The following is a 22,173-nucleotide window of genomic DNA, read 5'->3' on the forward strand; positions in this document are numbered from 1 at the left end:
AACTATTCTTAAAATTTGTAGTAGTAACAATGGTGACATGTTTACTTTTTTTTTTTAAGACTTTATTTATTTATTCAGAGAGAAAGAACACAGGAGAGCAAGCAAGCAGGGGGAGGGGCACAGGGAGAAGGAGAGAAATAATCTCCAGCAGACTCCATGCAGAGTGCAGAGCCCAAAGTAGGGCTTGATCTCACAACCCTGAGATCATGACCTGAGTGGAAATCAAGAGTTAGATGCTTAACCAACTGAGCTACCCAGGTGCCCCAGGTGACATGCTTATGTTTTTAAAATAATTATTATCTTTTTTTTTTAGAAAGATTTTATTTATTTGACAGAGAGAGAGACAGTGAGAGAAGGAACATAAGCAGGGGGAGCAGGAGAGGGAGAAGCAGGTTCTCTGCCGAGCAGGGAGCCCAAAGTGGGGCTCGATCCCAGGACCCCGGGATCACGACCTGAGCTGAAGGCAGACGCTTAATGACTGAGCCACCCAGGCGCCCCTATTATCTTTTTTTCAAGATTTTATTTATTTATTTGACAGAGACACACAGCAAGAGAAGGAACACAAGCAGGGGGAGTGGGAGAGGGAGAAGCAGGCTTCCCGCAGAGCAGAGAGCCTGATGCGGGTCTCAATCCCAGGACCCTGGGATCATGACCTGAGCCGAAGGCAGACGCTTAATGACTGAGCCACCCAGGCGCCCCATTATCTTTTTTTTTCAAGATTTTATTTATTTATTTGAAAGAGAGAGAGATAAGGTAGAGAGAGAGAGAGAGCACATGTCGGGGGGGGCAGAGGGAGAGGGAGCCCACGGGTCATAGAAACCATTTCCTTGGTTCTAGAAAATGAGAGTAAAAGATTATGGAGTAGGGATTTTGCAGAGAAGACTGAATTTAGTCTTATATATAATCCCCTAATATTTAAAGTAACCTAAAATCAGAGCAATGCAGGATTTATACTAACTAAGCCTTAATAACACCTCAAAACAAATAACTATATTATTCTGTTAAAATCAATGGGATATTTGTAGATCTCCAAAACTGATGCAGAAGTAGTTAATAATATAGGTTCTACCTCTTATTAAATTCATTATGTAATTATCACAATTAGTATTGAGAATTTATAGGATACTTTTTATGGAAGAACTCAAATCCTTTCACAGGGTAAAATTATCATTCATTTTAATTCAGAAAAAGTAAAGCAAATTATCCATTTTACTTTTTAAAAAGTAGCTATTGTTACAAAGTTAACAAGAAAAGCAGTGATGGGCGCCTGGGTGGCTCAGTAAGCGTCTGCCTTCGGCTCAGGTCATGATCCCAGGGTCCTGGGATCGAGCCCCGCATCGGGCTCCCTGCTCTGCGGGAAGCCTGCTTCTCCCTCTCCCTTTCCCACTCCCACTGCTGTGTTCCCTCTCTCACTGTGTGTCTCTCTCTCTGTCAAATAAATAAATAAATCTTTAAAAAAAAAAAGAAAAGCAGTGACTGTTCAAAAAATATGGCAATACAAAATAAAATATTTTAATTGTTAAATATTAACACTTTCTACTATACTATTTTCTGAGTAAACACTTAAGTATCTTGTCACCACATTTTATCTGATGATCATTACTATTTCCTTTTCCAGCAGTAAAAACGACCATTTTTTTATTCATCTAGTTTTGGCCCATAAAATATAAACATATTGAATTAGAAAGAACCACAATAAACAAGCTCATGGACCCTAAGTATATTTAACTGGGTTTTCTTTCTTTTTTTTAAAGATTTTATTTATTTATTTATTTATTTGAGAGAGAGAGAGAAATCATAAGCAGTGAGTGAGGAGGGGCAGAGGCAAAGGGAGAAGCAGACTCTCTGCTGAGCAGGGAGCCCAATGTGGGGCTCGATCCCAGGACCTGGAGATCACGACCTGAGCCGAAGGAAGATGCTTAACTGTGCTACCCAGGGACTCCTAGCTGGGTTTTCAATGTGACCCGATAATCTTTTACTTTGTCCTCTCTATTCTGAGATTATTGCTCTGCACCTCCACTATTTGCAAGTCCTTGACCCAACATGACCCCTTCTATCTTCTTCAAAATATCTCACCTCTTACTAACAGACAATTGAAATTGCCAATATGTCAGTCACCTTTCTTTCATGTCCCCACCAACAAAACTGCTCATATCTTTATCCATTCTTGTTTACTTTCCTCCAGTCTCCAAGGAAGAGGCTTTCAAGGCCAATCCTTGTGCTTTTGATTCCATCCTTTCACTCTCTTTCTGGACTTTATTCCATCAATTAGCCCCTTCTTACATTTTGACCTTTCCTTCTCTATGTAATTGGTGACTTCACCAATTTAGGGCACCCAGGCGCCCCTAAGCAGGCTTCTCTTAACTGATGTCTAAGAAAGACACAGGAAAATTATAAGCCTAAAGTCATTTACTTGCTAAGAGGAAAATCATTCTACTTACTAAGATGATTCCTTCTAGAATTTTAAAGTACGAGTGCCATGTTTTTAACCTCCAAAGCCAGTGGGTTTTGGAAAAAGATTTCATTTCTTTTGTAGGCTACACTAAATAGTGCAAAACTAAAATAGCTGCTTATAGTTTATCTAATTTCCTGGAATTAACATATTAAAAATGAGATAGGGGCACCTGGCTGGCTCGGCTGGAAGAGCATGCCACTCTTAATTTGGGGGTTGTGAGTTTAAGCCCCATGTGGGGTGTAGAGATTACTTATTTTTAAAAAAAAGACAGCACGCGCACAAGAGAGAGAGAGATAAAAATAAGTTATAACCATTAAATAAAGCCAATACAATTATGAGATGTCAGGGTTTTGAAAACTCAGACATTGACTCTAATGAGGACAGTGAGCGCTAGACTTTCAAATCTTTTATATTCTTTATAAAGAGATTTAAAGAAGAAAAAATTTATTTATGAAATAAAAGTATGAAATATAATACTTCTGTTTCTTTGTTTATAAAAGGTTATTGAGAAAAAACAAGTATGATATGGAAAAGAAATTATTTTAGATTTTAACTTTCTCAATCTAACTATATATCCCAGCTAGATTCAATGTCAATGTAGAACATACTATCTTAAATTTAAAGCACTGAAGTCTTAGGTGGAGCCTGGGTGGCTCAGTCGTTAAGCACCTGCCTTCGGCTCAGGTCATGATCCCAGGTCCTGGGATCCAGCCCTGCATCGGGCCCCCTGATCCAGGAGAAGCCTGCTTCTCCCTCTCCCACTTCCCCTGCTTGTGTTCCCTCTCTCTCTGTGTCTCTCTCCGTCAAATAAATAAACAAAATCTTTTAAAAAATAAATAAATAAAATAAAACACTGAAGTCTTAGCAAGAAGAGTTTCAGATGTCAATCAATGTAAATAGTAATACCAACAATAAGAATCTGGCCAGGGCACATGCCTGGCCAATTGATTTTTTTGTTTTCTCCAAGAAAAATGTCTAATTCCAATACATTATAGTTTGTATTTTTTTTAAATATGGTATGGCTTTTATTTGATTAATAAAGTCTTTATTTACTTATTTATTTATTTGACAGAGAGAGACAGCGAGAGAGGGAACACAAGCAAGGGGGAGTGGGAGAGGGAGAAGCAGACTTCCCGCGGAGCAGGGAACCCGATACGGGGCTCGATCCCAGAACCCTGGGATCACGACAAGAGCCAAAGGCAGATGCCCAACGACTGAGCCACCAGGTGCCCCTATAGTTTGTATTTTTTAAGATTTATTTATTTTAGGGAGAGAGAGAGAGCACGCGAGCGTGAGTGCACATGTGAGTTGGGGGAGGGGCAGTGGGAGAGAATCTTCAAGCAGACTCCCCCACTCTGGGCTCAGTCTCACCACTGAGCTCAGGCTCATGACCTGAGCCAAAACCAAGAGTCAGACACTCAACCCACTGAGCCATTCAGGTGCCCTTAGTTTGCCTTTTTTCCAACTCAGGGTACCTCTGTTTTTTGTTTTTAAGCTAATTTTTATTGAAATAAAACAAAAATATATAAAATTGCATATACATTAATATAGAAAAGTATGTAGCTCAATTTTCAAAAGTGAACACACTTGTGTAACCACTATCTGTAATAAGAATTAGAATATTAACCGTAAATCAGAACCTGCAGTTTGTCCTCTCCGAGTCACTACCATGGCTCAAATTAACATCATGCTGAATTCTATCATCAGAGATCAATTTGCTTATATTTGAACTTTATACAAGTCGAATTATACAATATGTACTACTTTATGTCTGATAGCACATTATTTTGGGGAGAATTTAACCAAATTCTTGCATGTCAGAGTAGTTTCATTGATTTTCAATGCAGTATAGAATTTCATTGCAGGATTATGCTATAATTTATGTATCCATTCCAATGCTGATTAACATTTAGGTTGTTTCCTATTTAAGTCTACTATGAATAGTACTGTTAATACCTGTCTTTTGGTGCACATAGGTATGCATTTCTGTTGGATATATACCTACAAGTGGAATTGCTGGATCAGACTACACAGATTTTCAGCTTCAGTAGATACCGCTGAGCACTTTTTTGAAAGTGGCTATACCAGACTACATTCTGGCAGCACTGTGTAAAATTCCAATTGCTCTAAATCCTTGCTAACACTTAGTATTGTCAGCAGTAATAATTTTAGCCATTCTGATAAGTGTCCTTTGTTTCTGAAGACTAGAGTACACTGCTGGCAGAATTAGTTACTGAATGATTGGATATAAATATGGCTTACAGGATTTCAGATGACATGCAGCCGTTTTATAAAACTTTTATTAAGTTATCTTTCCAAAAAAATTTTAATTCTCCAAAACCAAATCTAGTAGTAATGTTATAACAGGAAAAGAAATGCTATAGCACTAAAGTAATTTAAAGAACTATTATGGGGTTGGGGGGTGCCTGGGTGGCTCAGTCAGTGAAGCAACAGACTCTTGGTTTTGGCTAGAGTCACGATCTCAGGGTCATGGGATAGGGACTGCAGTGGACTCCACAGTGCAGAGTCTGCTTGTCTCTCTCCCTCCCTCACTGCCCCTCCCACCGCTCTGTCCCTCGCAAATAAATAAATACATACATAAATAAATAAATATCTTTAAAGAACTATTATGGGTAGCTCATCTGGTAGAAAAAGAAAGGGTAAAGCACAACAGAAGCTACCACACACACACAGAGATTTTTTTTTTTTTAATTCAAAGTCTGATTCAGAGAGGAATATATCCATGATGTTGGGTAGCTACTACTCTGTGGGTGCTTTTTCATGGATTTCTATATTTCATATGCCTATAAAACTGGTTGAGACTTCCCTTCCAAAAGACTAACACATTTAAAAACTATGATTAAGCAACCGACTCTTGATTTTGGCTCAGGTCATGATCTCAGGGTGGTGAGATGGAGCCCTGATCAGGCTCCCTGCTCAGTGGGGAGACTGCTTGAGTTTCTCTCCCTCTCTCTCTGTCCCTCCCCTTGCTCACACTCTCTCTCTAAAATAAATAAATCTTAGAAAGTAAGAAAGAGAGAGAGACTATGGTTGATAACAGTCTTACAAATAACAAGGCTTTCCCAAAGGAAAAAAAATAAGAATATATTAATGTTGGAAAAAAAAAAAAACACCACAACACAAATTTTCAAAGGCTTCTCTGTTGGGTTTCAAAAGCATAATATCATGAACTCATTTTATAGTGAAATTTTTCAAAATGGGATCCACATATCTTAATAAAATAGCTGGAAGCATATTTTCCTAACTATATATTATCTAAATTCACAGCAATTTTCAAATTCTAATTAAACAAATTTGTGATACTAAGCACTAGATATAAAAGACATCATTTATCCACTCATGGTTTACCTGCTATAAGTACAGTACAATTACCCCCAAATATAATGGACTTATATGAATTAGTATTATAAACATCCACAGTTTTATTATTTTCTTTGTACAGAATACCTTTCTAATATTTTACTATTACAATATGGTAACCATATTAACAAAAGTAGAAAACAGAGAAGAGAAAAAATTACCCATATTCTCACTGCACTAATACAACCATTATTAATATTCTAATATATTTCTTCCCAGTCATTTTCCTTGGGCATACTTGACATAATTATAAATGTGATGTCCACAACATTGTGTATCTAGATTTCTCATTTAATTCCTTTTCAGTTGCAGTCACAGATTTTTACATTAATAGCAATTTATTTAACAAAAACAGAAAACAAAGGACATAAGAACAAAGAGCTGTTTAAAATGGTTTACCTCATAAATAGGGAGTGTAGGAGAGTTCCATGCATTGATTCTTGATTCATTGACATCAACAACTGTTACCCTGATTTCAGGGCACATATGAGCAATGACACTACATGTAGGTCCTCCAACATAGCCCGCACCAATGCAACAGATCTTCTTAATTTCAAACATGATTAAACTAGAAGGAAAGCAGTAAGACTATTCTACTATTGAAAACAGAAAATTTAAAGAAATCACATTGCACATTTATCATGCTTTATAAAAACTGTCAAGGTGACAGATAATCTGGAAAGATTGCCTGCATTCATACTCATTAAGAATTATTAAAAGAGGGGTGCCTGGGTGGCTCAGTCGTTAAGCATCTGCCTTCGGCTCAGGTCATGATCCCGGGGTCCTGGGATCGAGCCCCGCATCGGGCTCCCTGCTCCGCGGGAAGCCTGCTTCTCCCTCTCCCACTACCCCCTGCTTGTGTTCCTTCTCTCACTGTGTATCTCTCTGTCAAATAAACAAAATCTTTAAAAAATAAATAAATAAATAAAATTTAAAAAGGAATTATTGAAAGAGGGGCACCTGGGTGGCTCAGTAGGTTAAGTGTCTGCCTTCGGCTCAGGTCATGATCCCAGGGTCCTGGGATGGAGCCCCTCATTGGGCTCCCTGCTTGGCGGGAAGCCTGCTTCTCCCTCTCCCACTCCCCCTGCTTGTGTTCCCTCTCTGGCTATGTCTCTCTGTCAAATAAATAAATAAAATCTTTAAAAAAAATTATTAAAAGAGCGATAATATATAATATTCCAATTGGAATGTCCATTCTCGGCCGCGCTAACATAAAACATGGACAAAAAAAAAGTAACTGGTATTACTGAAGAATTATAATGATCTAATATTCAAAAATTCAAGAAGCAAAATAAAACCTTACTTAGGTCTCCCAGGCCACTAGGATAACTTTGACTGGTGAGGAAAAACTCAAGGGTGAACAACCAGTGCAATTCTTGCTTAAATAAATGCCGGTTTACAAAGGTCAGCCTTATGGCAGGTTTAGACTAACACGACAGATAATAAGACTAGTTTGAAAGTCCAGAAGTGGCCTCTGTGATTATATTCCCTATACAATTTGGCTTCAGCAGTTTATTTTTAGGTACTTGACAATGATCTTAAACTCCATTTCAACTTTAATCAGAAACTATGAGATGGCTAAAGGAAAGTGATTTCTGTATTTAGCAAAGCTGTTACACAGATTTTGATGGGTTTTCAAAAGCCATTTGGATGAACTGATTCACACTAATCCAAATGACAAGGTACTGATATATATATATGAATGTCAGTTTAGTCATTATAATGAGAACTAGAACTGTCAAACTGATGAGATTCTTAGAATTTTAGTCCTTACCAAGACCGACCTCGGACATCATCTAATCTAACCCATTCATGGATTCCAAAGAGAAGGAAAATGGTAATCAAAGAGTTTAAGTACTTGTTAGTATACTCCTGCATGGGTCAGAGAAGGTATACTGCCTGGCGAGTACAACCCTATTGTGAAAAAAGATACACAAGCCACATAATTAAGATGATCCAGTTCCCTTAAGTCTGAATCTGTATTAATCAAACAATGTTCTAATCATTGGTTTTCTGGGTAGACTTTACTACTGGAAGAAAATAAGCTGAATAACCCATACAAGTATCCTGGTCTGTGTTAGGAAACAAGTAAGTCAGCTTATGAATCAATCTTCAGTGGCCATGTTTAGCAGATATCAATTCAAAGTCTAATGACCCCAGAAACTTTATAAAAAAAAATTTGGTAAAACAGTAAATATGAGCAAAATTTGGAATCTATTGATTCTACAAAAGAGAGCAATATTCTCTGATATATATACAAAGAAATTTTGAAAATTTAGTTTTTGTGGGACTCCTGGGTGCCTCAGTCAGTTAAGCATCTGCCTTCGGCTCATGTCATGATCCCAGGGTCCTGGGATCGAGTCCCGCATCAGGCTCCCTGCTCAGCGGGGAGCCTGCTTCTCCCTCTCCCTCTGCTGCTCCTCCTGCTTGTGCTCTCTCACTCTCTGTCCAATAAATAAATAAAATCTTTAAAAACAATAATAAAATAAAATAAAATTTATTTTTTGTTTTGAATAGGTAATAAATTCATAGGGTTCAAAATTAAATCTGTATAACAAAGTATACAGTAAGAAGCCTCAAGTCTACCCCATCCTTATCTCTTGACTACCCACTACTTTGCTTCCACAAGCAACCCTTTTATTAGTTACTTGTGTATCCTTCCAGTGTTTCCAATAAAGTACAAGTAAATACATGTATATATCTTAATAATCCATTCTTTCTAAATCCAATAGGTAGAATACTATAATTTATTATCAACACTCGGCTTTTTTCACTTAATGTATTCTTAAGACCTGTCTATTTCCCTCTCTCTTGCTCTCTTTTTATTTTTATTTTTTTCTGTTTCCAGTAAAACTCTCTCCCTTTTAGAAACAGTTACACTGTATTCCATTGTGTGGATGTACTTACCTGGAAATATTAAAACCATGCTAAATCTGGTAGATCCTCTCTAATTACTTATTTTTTGAAGTAGGCCCCATGCCCCACGTGGGGCTTGAACTCATGACCCTGAGACCAAGAGACGCATGCTCTACCAGCTGAGCCAGCCAGATGCCCTGGGTAGAGTCTCTCTTTAATAACCTAAATAAATGGGTTCAGAGTTCCCTAATATCTATCACCTGTGAAGCCACACAAACATGATATTCCTATTAAACTTTTAGGGTTCCAAAATTCACCACTGCAAAAATACTAAGCCTAACAAAATTTATTTTGGCAACCATTCATCTTTCATTTCTTCACCCTTCTTCTACACTTCAGTTCTGACTTACTACTCTCCAGGCTTCAAGTGCCCTATACACAAGGAGAAAGAGACACTGCTAGGAGGAAAGGACTGCGCTGGGATTGCCAAGCAACTAAAGCTCAGGAGAATGTTCTGAAAAGCTCCCACCTGGGGGGACAGTTGAGCCTGGAGGAGGCTTACCATAGATGTGTCTCCAGCATTTGCTGCTGATCTCCCCACCTCTACAGTAGAAAGGGCTTGGCATCGGGTGTCAGAAAAATTACTTCAACTGCTTCAGGCCTGGTCCCTTGTTCACTTTCATGAAAAATTAATATTCCCAATTTAAGGCTCCTACCTGTGGGCATAGCAGAGATTCTGGCCATAGATATAGGTCCTCACACTCAAGAATTTAACAATTTACTTAGGGAAAAATTCAATTGAAAAACATTTATTAAACACCCTACTATGTTACAGCCACTAATGTTCTAGGTACTGTGGATATAATAGTAAACATGACAGGTACAGTTCCTACTCTTATTATATTCTAGTGGGAAAACGCAAAACAAAATAATGGTAGCTGTGATACATTCCATATAAAGGAAATAAACATGTAGGTGGAGAGGGACAGACTGTCTATGGGGAAAGAACTACTGTAGATAGGGCAGTTAAAGAAGGACTCTCTGAGAAAGTGACTTGTAGGCTGACTTAAAAGATGAAAAGGAGGAGTACCTTGGGCGCCTGGGTGGCTCAGTTGGTTAAGCGACTGCCTTCGGCTCAGGTCACGATCCTGGAGTCCCAGGATCAAGTCCCGCATCGGGCTCCCTGCTCAGCGGGGAGTCTGCTTCTCCCTCTGACCTTCTTCCCTCTCATGCTCTCTCTCTACCATTCTCTCTCTCTCTCTCAATAAATAAATAAAAATCTTTTTAAAAAAATTAAAAAAGAAAAGGAGAAGTGCCTGGATGGCTCAGTCGGTTACGTTCATGATCTCAGGGTTGTGAGATGGAGCCCCTTGTCGGGTTCCATGCTCACTCAGTGCAGAGTCTGCTTGTGATTCTCTCTCTTCCCCTCTCTCAAATAAATAAATAAATAAAATCTTAAAAAAAGATGAAAAGGAGTTAGCACACCCAAGTAACATATAAGGCAGTATAATCAATCAAATGACAAAATGAGTATGAAAGTCCAGAGGGAAAACAAATAAGAAGGTATCTAAAACAAGGGAAATGTAGAATCTAAGCTTGGCCTGAAGAATAAGTAGGATATAGAAAGAAAAGGTAGGTGGGGGAGAGCATTCCAGATGGGGGGGAGGAAGGAGTAAGTAAGGACTCATAAACAGAAACGAGTCCAAAGAAGTAAAGATCAGCCTACTTGGATAAAGATATGGGTATTAAGAAGTGGTAAGAGGTAATAACTGTCTTGTAGAGTGGAAATGAATTTAAAGGGTCTCAAATGCCCCTTTCAGGGAAGCATGTCTATGACAATTCAGGAGGCTATTATTTAATAACTTAAGGTAGCATGGGCTCCCGGGTGGCTCAGTAGGTTAAGTATCTGTCTTCTGCTCAGGTCATGATCCTGGGGTCCTGGGATCAATCCCCACATCAGGCTCCGTGCTCAGTAGGGGTCTGCTTCTCCCTCTGCCTGCCCCTCCCCCCTGCTAGTGCTCGCTCACCTGCTCTCTCTCACAAAAATAAAATCTTAAAAAAATAAAATAAAATAAGGTAACATAATTGAAAGTAACCATAACAATCAATAGCATTTGTGTAGCTAAAAGGGAGGGGAAGAAAAAAGGGAGGATCAACTTGTAGCCCGGAAAGAGGGAGTTAAGAACAAAAATGATGTGTTTACTTCAGCGCTGTCTAGAGAAGAGTGACACAGAATCTGGAAATCATAAGTGTTCTGGTTGGGGCCCCTGGGTGGCTCAGATGGTTAAGCGTCTGCCTTCGGCTCAGTTCATGATCTCCAGGTCCTGGGATCGAGCCCTGCGCCCAGCGCCCAGCTCTCAGCTCAGTGGGGAGCCTGCTTCTCCCTCTCCCTCTGCCTCTCCCCCTGCTTGTACTCTCTCTGTCTCTATCTCAAATGAATAAATAAAATCTTAAAAAAAAAAAGTGTTCTGGTTTCAGAGAGGTGGGGTAAGAACAGGCTTTCCCAATGCTCAGATGGCATGTTCTCCGAAGATTCTTTGCGATGATTCCACTCTCCCTTATGAATTCAGATTCCCAGGAATCATAATAGAAAGGAATGACTCAGATTTGAGATATAAGTATTACAGGTACTGCAATAAAATTTCCCTACTATAATATCAAAGTTTCATTCTAATGTAGCCATTAGTCTCTTACGAGTTTAATCATTTTAAGTTAATATCTAAAGTCTCATTAACCCTGGGCCCATGAAGGAAAAAAAAAAAAAATCTACCTTCCAGATCTGCAAGGCTGAAGATGAAGTTCTGAACTGTGATGAACCTAAAGAATTATCACAATGTAACACCCTTACTAAACAGCTAGCCAACCTCTCTAATTACAACCAGTATATCTGGAACACCTAAAAAGTAAAATTTCAAAGTATTTTTGGACCAGAGGATCTTCCAGGGTTACCATTGAATCCCAGAGCCAAGAGGTTACAACATTCTTATATAAACATAGATTGAATGTCTACACAATGCAACTCTTGGGTTCAAGGAGTTCATAATTTAATAAGGTGCTCCCAGGCTAACAGCTCTTATCTGTTGCTGTTACCTCAGCACTTAGAATAGTAGGTTCTCAATAAATACTAATTGAATGAATGAGTAACTCTCCATAAAGGCCTGTTTGAGATGAAGACTGTTATTTGAATATCTTTAGCTCAGATGGCTGATCACTGTATTTTTGCTGAAATTGTCCAGAATACTATCAGCCTTTCTTTTTTATGTAGAACTTTGGCATGTCTTTCCAGAGATACTTTTTTTTTTTCTTCAAAGATTTTATTTATTTGAGAGAGAAAGAGTGAGACAGAGAGAGAGCATGAGAGGGGGGAGGGTCAGAGGGAGAAGCAGACTCCCCACTGAGCACAGAGCTCCGATATGGGACTTGATCCCGGGACTCCAGGATCATGACCTGAGCCGAAGGCAGTCAGTCAACCAACTGAGCCACCCAGGCGCCCTTTCAGAGATACTTCTTATCCACCTTGATCACCAGGCTGTATTCAGCTTGCCTTACATACAGCAGCTAGGTAAACTATTGATAGACCTATATTACAGACTTACATGTGTTTTGGGGTGTCCCTGTGGTGCTATTTCACATGAAGCATGGCTTGTAGATGACAATGGGAAAATTACTGAAGAACTGTGCAAGTCCCAATAAATTGTCACTTGCAAGTTTCAATAAAATCTTCAATCTTTATTATGGAGTTTGATACAGCATTAGTGTTAGTAATATACTTTCCCTGACACAGATGTCTTCTGATTCCATATTCCATTTCTACTTTTATGTACCTTCTGATCTTCTGTTGTGCTGTCAGGGAAATGGGAATGTCTGCTTACTGAGTGTGTCAGTTTGAAATGAGTTTTTACCTCTGTATTTTGGGAAAATCTCAATAACCCAGACTGTTTCAAAACTACCCTTCATCTAAAATTTTATAAATTCAGATCAATATTTCAACCTTGATGTGGCTAACAAATATTGAAGGTCCTATTACAATCTAAGCTGAATATAATCCATCCATCCCCACCCCTCTTCAGTATACTCGGCATAATTACCAGTAGCTAAGGCAATGGACGTTGTAGTTGGATACATCAACTTCACACATCATCACAGTCATTTCCAAAGATTAAATACTAACAGATGCCTGACCCGGGGAAAAATATTTTATCAGTGAGAAAGGCACTGTTAATGTTATATCTAAAGGGCATCATATAAAGCCATGTAAATAAGAAGGAAGATGAAGTATGCTCATTAGTTACATACTTAATGTTTGAGAAAGGAGTACAGCAATGGGAGAAGAAATGAGATCCTTTCAATCAGGTTTGTCTACCACTTACCTTAACTAGATGTTGGCTACTAACAAGCACATCTCAGAGCAGACAGTAAGCTCTTTCATTTCCAGAAGCCCCCTGAAGAAACAGACTAGACTACTGTTCTCCATTTCATAGAGGATTTGAAGAAACTCAAAGACTCACTGTGTCTTTGAGGGCAGTCAATGGACAGCTACTCCTCTGTATATCTGTAAAAAGCTCCCTACCAGTGAATCCTTCTTTTCAATAAACCAATTTTCAAGCCTGCTCAGTTATCTTCCTATATATAAGAAGTATGATTTTTCTTGTTTCTTTTCTTTTTTAAAGATTATTTATTCATTTGAGAGAGAGAGCACAAGCAGGGGCAGAGGCAGAGGGAGAAACAGATTCCCCGCTGAGCAGGGAGCCATGCGGGGCTCGATCCTAGGACCCTGAGATCATGACCTGAGCCAAGGCAGGCGCTTAACCGACTGAGCCACCCAGGCGCCCCAAGAAGTATGATTTTTCAAGGTCTCACACAAACATCTTCTGAAGTACCCAAGAAAGGCCTTCCCTGACATGAAATAAAGCAATTACATGGTGTGGCAGTCAACAATGGATTCCAGGACAGCCCGTACAGATGTCACGATAGAATGTCAGGATTTCGCCCTCAAGGGCTTTCTGGCTCCGTTTTCTCTTTAGTTTCTTAAGAAGGGTGGTTAGTGACAGGAGGAAGGCAGCAGCTCCCCAGGTGAGCAGACCAAACACAAACAAAAGACCAGGACTCTGAGACCAAAATGGGGTCCCTAACCAGAGGACCGCTTTCTTCGGTGGACGTTCGGCTTCCTGGGAAAATCTCATTTGTTTCAAGTCAGAAAGTGAGAAAAAGAAGAAAGAGAAGCGGCTGGAAGACTCGCGAGGGTAGAATAAAAAGCTCAAGCTATCCCATTCTCGGGGCAGCGGACCAAAAGGCGATTCCCGCCCAGAGGCCAAAGGAGGAGACCAGGCTCCTGAGACTGGGAGCCCCTGACCGAGCGCAGAGCGCAACCGGGAGCAGCGCGCACTCCCCCGCCCCGCTCCCCGCACATCCCACCGGGACCCGGGACCTTCCCAAAGGGGCGGCAGGGCCAGCTCCAGAAAGGCGCTTACCCACTTCCAGGCACCGAGCGCAGCGGCCGCTCCTATTCCGACCTCTCGGACAGTTCCTCGCTACCCGCCGCGCTGCAGCAGCTTCTGCGCTCTCGTCCTGCTCCGCCTGACCTCCCCTCACTGTACGCCCCTCCTTCAGGCTGCAAAGCACAGCACCCAGAGTCCCGGGCTCGAGCCCGTATTTAAAGGATTCTGCCCGAGGAGGCGGAGGCTTCATTCCCCCGCAGCCAGGCCCGTCAGGACGCTGCCCTCCGCCACATCCCTGCTCCTCCCGCCACCCTAGGCCCGGGCCCGCCCCTATTTCCTGCTGGCCCTAGGGGCGGGGAGTCGGGGCGGGGCTAATCGTAGCCAGATGAGGAGGCCCCGCCCCTAGCCGACCCTGGGCGAATCCGCTCGAGCCAGCTCGGCGGTCCCGCCCCTACCGCGAGCGGCACGGGGCGGAGCTGCGTGCGCGGCGAGTTGGCTGAGGCCCACGGGGTGGGGTTCCAGGTGCCGCTAGGCCGGGAATAGTCTCCCGGCATGAAGCCCGTGTCTAGTCGTCTGGCCCCGCTTCCCTCCCTGTGTCGCGGCCTCCGCTGACGGTCAGCGCTGAGGTGGTACCGCCTGAGTGCCAGGTCGGCCATAATCTAGGACTGCGGGGATACTGGGCCGGCTGCGGCCCGAGGGGACCGGAAGGTCTCGGCCCCCTTTCCGGTCTCCCCAGGGGCCCCGACGGCCGACCTCGTCTTTCGGCCCCCCAGACCCTGCGGGTGAGACCGCCCGGCGGCTTACCACCACCAGCCCCCGCCACGTCCTGCGGGCCGGCGGCCCAAGGTTTAGTCAGATCCCTTCCCTCGCCACTTCTGGGAAGGAGGCGCCTAGCGTCCGTAGGATGCTGAGTCTTGTCAGGACTGGACCAGTTAGAGCCTCCGCCCTGATCCCGGGGAGAAAAGACACCCACGCCCTCCAGACATATTTTCCAGAGCTACTCCTGCCAAGTTCGGGATCTGGGCTGTCTGTGCTGAGAGTTTGCAAGATACAAGTTCCGTGTATGAGGAAGAGTAAAATCAATGTATGGACGCTGCCCGTTTGGTTTTGTTTTTTGTTTTTTAAATGAGAAGGGCCGTTCTGTTCTCTTTCTTCTCTCTAAAGTCATCTTAAATCTCAGATCTAAGAGAAAAGCAGTCATGACTTTTTTTGTGTTCCTCATTAAGAATTACATCAGGTTACATAATCTGTACTTGAAGAACATTTTTAAATACGTCATGAGGGACGTGATTAGGAGTTTATAAAGACACATTAAAATACCTCATAGATGATGGGTTTTTTTTTTAAGTTTTATTTAAGTAATCTCTACACTCAACATGGGGCTCCAACTCACCATCAGGAGATCAAGAGTCCCATGCTCTTCGGAATGAGCCAACCAGGCACCCCAAGATGTTGGTTTTTTTTTTTTCTTTAAATATTTGAGAGAGAGTGAGTGAGACAGAGCACTAGCAGGAAGGAGGGGGAGAAGCAGACTCCTGGTGAGCAGGGAGCCCTATGCCCGCTGATCCCCGGACACCGGGATCATAACCCGAGCGGAAGGCAGACGCCCAACCTATCGAGCCACCCAACCGCCCCAAGATGATGGTTTTCTTGACAGGATCATGACAACTTTAAGAAAACTGTTGAATATTGATTCAACAGTTTGCTATAGATTGTAGAAAGTATGATATGTAGGTGTTTGTACATTCAAAGCAGGTAAATTCATTTGTCCAACAAATATTTAGTGCCTATTGTGTGTTAGACTTTATCCTAGAGACCAAAGATGCAAAATGGATTAAGGCCCAAGTTCTTCCAAAGCTCACAGGCTATTAGGAGAGATAAGTGAACAAGTAATTGCAATACATGTGACAAATACACTGCTATAATAGTTATCTTTCTGAACTTGGCATATAGTTAGATTTAAATTACCTATTATAGTTAGCTTCATAATAAAAACCACTTTTCTATGATTCTTATTCATGTCATGGATTTATTATTGTCAGTGTTAAGGAATTTATGTATTTTTCATAATTTGTCAATTTTCATTTCTAATTAGGTAAATACTAATATCTATAATCAACATGAAAAAACTTTTTTGGGCCTTCAAATTTTAAATGTGTTAAGGAGTCCTGAGAACAAAAAGCTTGAGAACTGCTTGATACCAATTATTTTCAAATTATGTTTCACGGAGCTCTAAGTTTCTCTGGTGGTGTGTCACTCTGTGAGGAAAGAGAATGAGTGGATGAGTGGAAGGTTAAAACAGAGCTCTAGGTCTCCTACATATATCTCCCCTTTCCTCCAAATCAGAGCAGTTCTACTTTTATCTGTTTAATCTGCTTTATATATCAATTTTTTATGTACGATTTCAATTTATACATGGGTTCCTCTACAAACTTGAAAAACATCGATTCATTCACTGAATAAGTATTTCTCTCCAAGTATTTCCTACGTGCTAGTCACTAGGAATACAACTGAGTAAAGAATGATACATTCCCTTCCTTTATAAATTTTACTCTATGGGGAAACATCAATCAATCACACAGATAAATGTAAAATTACAACTTTATTAAGGTGGGATATATATATAGTCTTATGAGAGTATACAATAGGAGTATTTAACATAGTAGGTAGGGATGTTTCCTCAAGTTGTGATAACTGAACTCCTAAAGGAAATATGGGAATTAACTGGGGGAAATGAAGAGGGTAGTTACAGGAATAAAAAGAGTGAATATGAGGCGAACAATTCAGAACTAATTACAGTAATTAAGAATTAGAAATAGCATGTCCAGTGTAGTAGCCATGGAGATTCAGAGAAATGGACGGATTCAAGAGATGATCAGGAAATAAAGGCAGTAATACTTTGGTAATATTCTCCAACACCTCCACCCCCCCCCAACACACACCAAAGGTGACACTATCCTGATTTCTGACAATATATTTTAGTTTTGCCTTGCACAGATATATTTATCAATTTCCAGCTCCTCAACTTCCACAGGTACTCTTTCCCAAAATTGATATGCTTAATTATCTTAACTAGCTTAAAATATGCTAAATTAGTCCATTTTATAAAAGAAAGGCTTACCTTTCACCCAAGTAAAACCTACTACCATCCATTACCCAGGGGTAAACTTCTGAGTACCAAAGAAGTAAACTGGATTATTGTTTGGGGGAAGTCCCCTATGGTGGTTAGTAAAGACACCTCAAATCCATCTTTCTTCATTTTATACTTATTTTTGCTAAGGCTGAAGTCCAGAGAAACAGGACATGTTGGCCTATGTTGGGATATTCTGAATTCCAAACAGAAGATGCCATATAAATTAGTGACCTTGATTCTTTTAAAAGCAACTTGAGTATTGGGGCACCTGGGTGGCTCAGTCAGTAAGTGTCTGACTCTTGGTTTTGGCTCAGGTCTTGATCTCAGGGTCGAGAGACAGAGCTTCGCATTGTGCTCAGCATGGAGTTTGCTTTAGATTCTTTCCTCTTCCTTCTCCCTTTGCTCCTCCCCGGGCTCCTTGCCCCCCCCCCCACCACCACCAACAGCCCCACTCTTGAGCATGTGCTCTCTCTCTCTCAAATAAATAAATAAAATCTTTAAAAAAGCAACTTGAGGGCACCTGGGTAGCTAGTTGGTTTAGCACCTGCCTGCGGCTTGGGTCATGATCCCAGGGTCCTGGGATCGAGCCCCGCATCAGGCTCCCTGCTCGGCAGGGAGCCTGCTTCTCCCTCTCCCTCTGCCTGCCTGCCGCTCCCCTTGTTTGTGCTCTCTGTCAAATAAATAAACAAGATCTTTAAAAATAAATAAAAAAGTTAAAAAGCAACGAGTATTTTGCAGGACTACTAAAATTTTAAAAAAATATTGGATAAGATTGAAATGGAGAAAATTTACAAGATTTATTCAGTAAAATAGTTTAACTTAGTTATATCAAATCTTAAGAGATGTTTTTCACTTGTAGTCTTCATTTTATACAATGTTTAATACTTTTTGTTTTTTTTAAGAGTTTATTTATTTGACAGAGACACAGCGAGAAAGGGAACACAAAGCAGGGGGAGTGGGAGAGGGAGAAGCAGGCTTCCCGTGGAGCAGGGAGCGATCCCAGGACCCTGGGACCATGACCTGAGCCGAAGGCAGATGCCTAATGACTGAACCACCCTGGCGCCCCTGTTTAATACTTTTTATTAACAAAATTATACTCACTTATACATAGGACCATATTAAATGTCAACTTAAAATGTGTGAGGCATTGACTGAAGTCAGAGCCACTCTCCAAAATTTCCAAGCTGTTTAATCACATGGATTCTGGCACTCTGGACGGCAGCTGGGATTGTGATTGTTTTAATGCTTTGGAGCTATCCAGTTTTGTGTAATGTCTTGCAAATTCTCTTGTAGTTTCTGCATTGTGTTCTTGCTATCACTAGGTGTCTTTACCCAAAAATTGTATTAAAACAAATGGAGGTAATTTTGAATGTGGAGTAGAGATTCCACTTGGTTTGCTCACTGATAGAGCCAAGTGAATTTAGGTGAAAAGATACAAATCAAGGCTTAGATACCCTTCTGCCTCCTTGTATATTTTGGCCAAATAAAGTGAAAAGAATTAAATGACATCAACAGTATTGTTAGTTGCGCAAGTGACTGAAGTGGGAGGAATATATATATGAACTTTTATTAGGGGACAGCATCAAGATTGCTTTGCATTGCATTTTTTTTTTTTTTGGAATTGTACATCTAAAAGGAAAAAATGTGCAGGACCATACATAGTTTTTCACAATTCTTTTAGGAATATACAAGCAGCAAAGTTAGAAATTACAGGTCTAGAATATACCAACGGGGGTGGGTGGCTGCAGTTGTGTGGAAAACAAGATGGCTGGAGGAGTGGTGAGGGGACTGAGTATTGAATTGTCTACTTGGATATTGATATCCCCAAGAGTCACAATAGGAAAAGTGCTGAAAAGGCAGGCAGAAAGTCCAGTGCTAAACTGAGGAGTGATCCAGAGGTCTATGACATTGGAAGATAGAGTATCATATGGAATGCTTTGCCAGTAGGAGCTTTCAAAGAGTTGGAAAGTTTAAGGAGAGGACAGCCTGGCAGCCAAAATGAGAAGCTGGGAAGAAGCTCACCCTACCTTGACATTCTTTGGTTATAGGGTCTGGAAAAGACAACAACTCCCATTTGAGAGGGCAATAGGAGAGACAGTGTGCATAAGGAGATGCCAAGTTTGGTGAAGGGTATGTTCAGAGAAAAAGGGTGAAGGTATGGGGCTTTTGCTGATGGCCTTTGAGTTTAGGATGTTTGAGGCATAAGAAAGGGTATAAGATTGAAGCAGCTAAGGGGGATGGCTGAGTGATGACCTGGGAGTCTTGGACTTCTAGTGAACACCAATAAAAACAGGGGTATAGGATGTGATTGGATTAATCATGATAATCTCTAAGGCCAATTATAGCGAGGCCATGAGTGTAGGGAGAGTATAGGAAGGCAGGGTTGAGGGAAGCCTTGGAAAAACATGTAGATCTCAATGGGTCTTCCTTTCAGACATGAGGATAGTGGTGCTGAGACCAACAAAGAGGTGACACCACTGTGGGGAAGCAGAGAGTGTTCTGTGGGTATCTTTTAACAAGTCTGTAGATAATCTTTTCTTCCATCTCAATAAAACAATAAGAACATCTCCCTCTCATCCCAGATTCAAAACCCACTCAAGTAACTGCCCCTTTGCTCTGCCCCCATTCATTGTAAAACTCCTCCAAAGAACTGCTTGTACTTCTCTCCTTCTGTAACCCCAGTTCTTTCCTTAACTACTCCAGATGGGCTTTCACCCCCATCACTCCACCAAAACATCTTTTATCAAGCTCACCAGTGAATCTTTTCTGCTAAAATGTTCAATTCTCTGTCCCCATGATTTGACATAATTATCAGACATGGTTTTCTTCTCTCACTGGATGCTCCGTCTCAGTGTGTTGGTTCCTCTTTCTAAACCAGAGCTCTAAATATTGCAGTACCCTGAATCACAGTCCTGGGATTCCTTCTGTTCTGTGCCTTACTGTCTCTTTAAGTAACTTTATTCAGTCCCAGAGATTATTCAAATATTATCTGTATTCTGTTGGCTTTTAATTTTTCTCTCATGATGGAACCTTACTTAGCTCTTATGTCTCTATCCAACTACCTACTCAAGAGCCCCATTTCGATGTGTCGTATGCACCTTAAAATCATCATAGCCAACACATAAGTATTGTTTTTCCTCTGTGGCAGCGACTGCCAGCTGACTCCAACAGCCACACTTCACTTATTTGGTAAGAGAATTCCCAAATTTTAACTGGGCAGGTATTTTCCAGGATGAACATCGACTACATCTAGCCTCTTTCAGGTATGGTCATGTTACCAAGTTCGGGCTCATGGAATGTGAATGGAAGGGAGATGTACAACTTCCAGGACAAACCCCTAAATGAACAGGTAGGCCCTCCATGTTTCCTTCCCCACCTCCCCTCAGGCTGGAGCACTGACCCAGTGAGTATTGTGTGAACTATCTTTGACAATGCAGAGAAGGACAACATCAGGTGGACAACAGCCATTTGAGAAACACTGCTCTAGGAGTCAGTGTAGTAACAAGATAAGAGTTTGAGTTCTGAATACCTAAAGCAAGCTGTAGTCTATTATGTGAAGAATGAATATTTATCCTATTAACAATTGTGATCGGGGCGCCTGCGTCGCTCCATCGTTAAGCGTCTGCCTTCGGCTCAGGCCATGGTCCCAGGATCCTGGGATTGAGTCCCATATCGGGCTCCCTGCTCAGCGGGGAGCCTGCTTCTCCCTCTCCCACTCCCCCTGCTTGTGTTCCCTCTCTTGCTGTATTTCTCTCTGTCAAATAAATAAAATCTTTAAAACAAAAAAACAACAACAAAAAACAATTGTGATCCAAGCCCTTACAAAGTAATAATCCCACCTTTATTCCTTAACAGTGGTGTTTGTTTCCTTGGCATGTTTTGTTCTCTCTTCCTTTCTTTTTCTCTTTCCTTCCTTCCTTCTTCCTTCTTTTTTTTTTTTTTTTTTTTTTTAACATAGAGCCTTCTCATGAACTGAACAGGTTTCTTTTATGGCCATCCATGAAGAAGGATGACATCTCCCTTCCTCATCCCCACAAGAAAAAATTGAGAAAATAAAAAAGCATTATTTTTAAGCATCAGGAAAAACTGTGAAATATCATTATTAAAAATAACTCTACTGCAGGGGCGCCTGGGTGGCTCAGTCATTAAGCGTCTGCCTTTGGCTCAGGTCCTGATCCCAGAGTCCTGGGATCGAGCCCCACATCGGGCTCCCTGCTCGGTGGGAAGCCTGCTTCTCCCTCTCCCACTCCCCCTGCTTGTGTTCCTTCTCTCGCTGTGTCTCTCTCTCTGTCAAATAAAATAAAATCTTAAAAAAAAAAAAAACTCTACTGCAGAATTTAAGATTTGACTTAATTCCCTGCCCATATATAGAAATCACCTAATATAAAGGAAATTAATTTTTCCTTTTGTTTTGTTTTTCATCTCTAGAACTAAACATAAGCTTTAGCATTTTTTTTAAAGATTTATTTATTTTAGAAAGGGGGAGGCAGAGGGAGAGAGAGAATCTTGAGCAGACTCCCCACTGACCCCAGAGTCAGTTGACAGGGCTCGCCAGGGGCTGGACCACAGGGCTTGACCTCACCACCCAGAGATCATGACCTGAGCAGAAATCAAGAGTCAGACGCTTAACCAACTGAGCCACCCAGGTGCCCCAAGATTTAGCATTCTTAATGCCAGCAGTTCTTACCCTTAGCTGCCACTGGAATCACCTGTAGATGCTTAGGTCAAACCCCATACCAGAATCTCTGAGGTGTGGAGCCAAAGCACCAGGTTTTTAAAGCTCTCAAAGTGCAACCAAAGTTGAGAACTATTAGTCTAATTAGTTTGCTCTTTAGCTTTTATGGTAATGGATTTAGTCACCTATTAGTCAAAATGTATTTGCTTTCCAGTTTACTTTTCAAGGATTTTAA

The 22,173-nt window shown here is 41.1% G+C and overlaps 1 protein-coding gene across 5 annotated transcripts in view; it reads right to left on the reverse strand.

The window, feature by feature from the left end:
* Window positions 1–14,462, reverse strand: part of UGDH (UDP-glucose 6-dehydrogenase) — a 31,939-nt gene extending 17,477 nt beyond the window's left edge. For 2 of the 5 annotated variants that reach the window (XM_027599891.2, XM_027599888.2), the window contains exons 1-3: window positions 14,164–14,462; window positions 9,255–9,408; window positions 6,236–6,404 (exon numbers count right to left, since the gene is read on the reverse strand). In XM_027599891.2, coding sequence (XP_027455692.1) covers window positions 6,236–6,404; window positions 9,255–9,274 — 189 coding nt within the window. In that variant the 5' untranslated portion in view covers window positions 9,275–9,408; window positions 14,164–14,462. The remainder of the gene's footprint in view (window positions 1–6,235; window positions 6,405–9,254; window positions 9,409–14,163) is intronic. The other 3 variants (XM_027599889.2, XM_027599890.2, XM_027599892.2) reach the window with 3 other exon arrangements.
* Window positions 14,463–22,173: the final 7,711 nt, after the last annotated feature.

This window comes from Zalophus californianus, chromosome 2 (assembly GCF_009762305.2).
Source record: "Zalophus californianus isolate mZalCal1 chromosome 2, mZalCal1.pri.v2, whole genome shotgun sequence".
Classification (NCBI taxonomy): domain Eukaryota; kingdom Metazoa; phylum Chordata; class Mammalia; order Carnivora; family Otariidae; genus Zalophus; species Zalophus californianus.